Source organism: Charadrius vociferus, unplaced genomic scaffold, assembly GCF_000708025.1.
Source record: "Charadrius vociferus isolate BGI_N301 unplaced genomic scaffold, ASM70802v2 scaffold341, whole genome shotgun sequence".
In the NCBI taxonomy this organism is placed as follows: Eukaryota; Metazoa; Chordata; class Aves; order Charadriiformes; family Charadriidae; genus Charadrius; species Charadrius vociferus.
In genome coordinates, this window is record NW_009646847.1 from 755,573 (window position 1) to 757,591 (window position 2,019).

General features: G+C 59.5%; 1 protein-coding gene across 1 annotated transcript in view; it reads left to right on the top strand.

The window, feature by feature from the left end:
• The window catches only part of ZFHX3 (zinc finger homeobox 3), a 113,570-nt gene that overhangs the window by 1,223 nt on the left and 110,328 nt on the right, over positions 1–2,019 (top strand). The window contains 1 exon segment of the mRNA XM_009894075.1: positions 6–2,018. Coding sequence (XP_009892377.1) covers positions 6–2,018 — 2,013 coding nt within the window.

The window sequence follows — 2,019 nt, forward strand, 5'->3', positions numbered from 1 at the left end:
TGGAGCACCGCTGCGCCGGCGCCCGCCCGCCCCCGCCGCTGAGGGGGGAGAGCGGGAGCGAGAGCAGCGAGGACGGGGAGGAGGAGAGCGACGTGGAGAACCTGGCCGGCGAGATCGTCTACCAGCCCGACGGCTCGGCCTACATCGTGGAGAGCCTCAGCCAGCTGGTGCAGAGCGGGGGTGCCTGCGGCAGCGGGGCTCTCCCCTCGCTGCTCCCGAACTCTCTGCCCAAGCAGGGAGAGCCCTCCACCGCCGCTCCTGTCTACCCACAGATCATCAACACCTTCCACATAGCCTCATCCTTCGGGAAGTGGTTTGAGGGCTCAGACCAGGCCTTCCCGAATACCTCAGCCCTGGCGGGCATCAGCCCCGTCCTGCACAGCTTCCGCGTCTTCGATGTGCGACACAAAAGCAACAAGGATTACCTGAACAGCGACGGTTCTGCCAAAAGCTCCTGCGTATCCAAAGATGTTCCCAACAATGTGGACCTGTCCAAATTCGATGGCTTTGTGCTCTACGGGAAGAGGAAGCCCATCCTGATGTGTTTCTTGTGCAAGCTCTCCTTTGGGTATGTCCGCTCGTTCGTGACCCACGCGGTGCACGACCACCGAATGACTCTGAGTGAGGAGGAGCGGAAAATTCTTAGCAATAAGAACATCTCCGCTATCATCCAAGGGATAGGCAAAGACAAGGAACCCCTTGTCAGCTTTCTGGAACCAAAAAACAAAACCTTTCAGCACCCTCTCGTTTCCGCAGCTAACCTCATAGGCCCTGGACACAGTTTTTATGGTAAATTCAGTGGCATTCGCATGGAAGGCGAGCAGACCCTCCAGGCCGGGGCAGCCGGCGGAGCGGAGCCACCACCGGCGGGCGTCCTGGCCCCCGGCGCGCTCCTCAACCTGGGCGGGCTGACCAGCTCGGCCCTGAAGACTCCCATTACCTCAGTCCCCCTGGGCCCGCTGGCTTCCAGTCCCACCAAATCCTCAGAGGGGAAGGACCCTGGGGTGGCAGAGGGGGAGAAGCAAGAGGGGGGCGACCAGGACAGCCTCTCGGAAAAGGCAGAGCCGGTCGAGGAGGTGGAGGAGGAGGAGGAGGAGGACGTGGAGGAGGAGGAGGAAGAAGAGGAGGAGGAGGAAGAGGAAGAAGATGAGGATGATGAGGGTTGCAAAGGACTGTTTCCAAGCGAGTTGGAGGACGAACTGGAGGACCGGCCCCAGGAGGATGCTGGGGCTGTGGCAGGCGGCGGCAGCGGCAAAAAGGACCTTGCTCTCTCAAACCAAAGCATTTCTAACTCTCCCTTAATGCCTAACGTGCTCCAGACCCTGTCGCGGGGCACAGCTTCTACTAGTTCTAATTCTGCTTCTTCCTTTGTCTTTGATGGTGCAAACAGGAGGAATCACTTAAGCTTTAACAATGAGGGCGGCGGAGCCAGCGTGGCAGAGGGCAGCAGGAGGCTGGACTTTATCGATGAAAGTGCCAATAAAGACAATGCCACAGCACCAGAACCAAATGAGAGTGCGGAGGGCGAGGACGGGAGCTACATCTCCCATCACCAGCATGCTGGCCCCCTCTGTGAACTTGGGGGTGGGGAGTGCCCCTCGGGGAGCGGCGTGGAGTGCCCAAAGTGCGACACGGTCCTGGGCTCCTCGCGGTCGCTGGGTGGCCACATGACTATGATGCATTCTCGCAACTCATGTAAGACACTCAAGTGTCCCAAGTGCAATTGGCACTACAAGTACCAGCAGACGCTTGAGGCGCACATGAAGGAGAAACATCCCGAGCCAGGTGGCTCCTGCGTCTACTGCAAAAGTGGACAGCCACACCCGCGGCTGGCACGGGGTGAGAGCTACACCTGTGGTTACAAGCCCTTCCGCTGCGAGGTCTGTAACTACTCCACTACTACCAAAGGCAACCTCAGTATTCATATGCAGTCCGACAAGCATCTCAACAACATGCAAAACCTGCAGAACGGAGGGGGAGAGCAAGTCTTCAGCCACACCGCTGGGGCGGCGGCGGCGG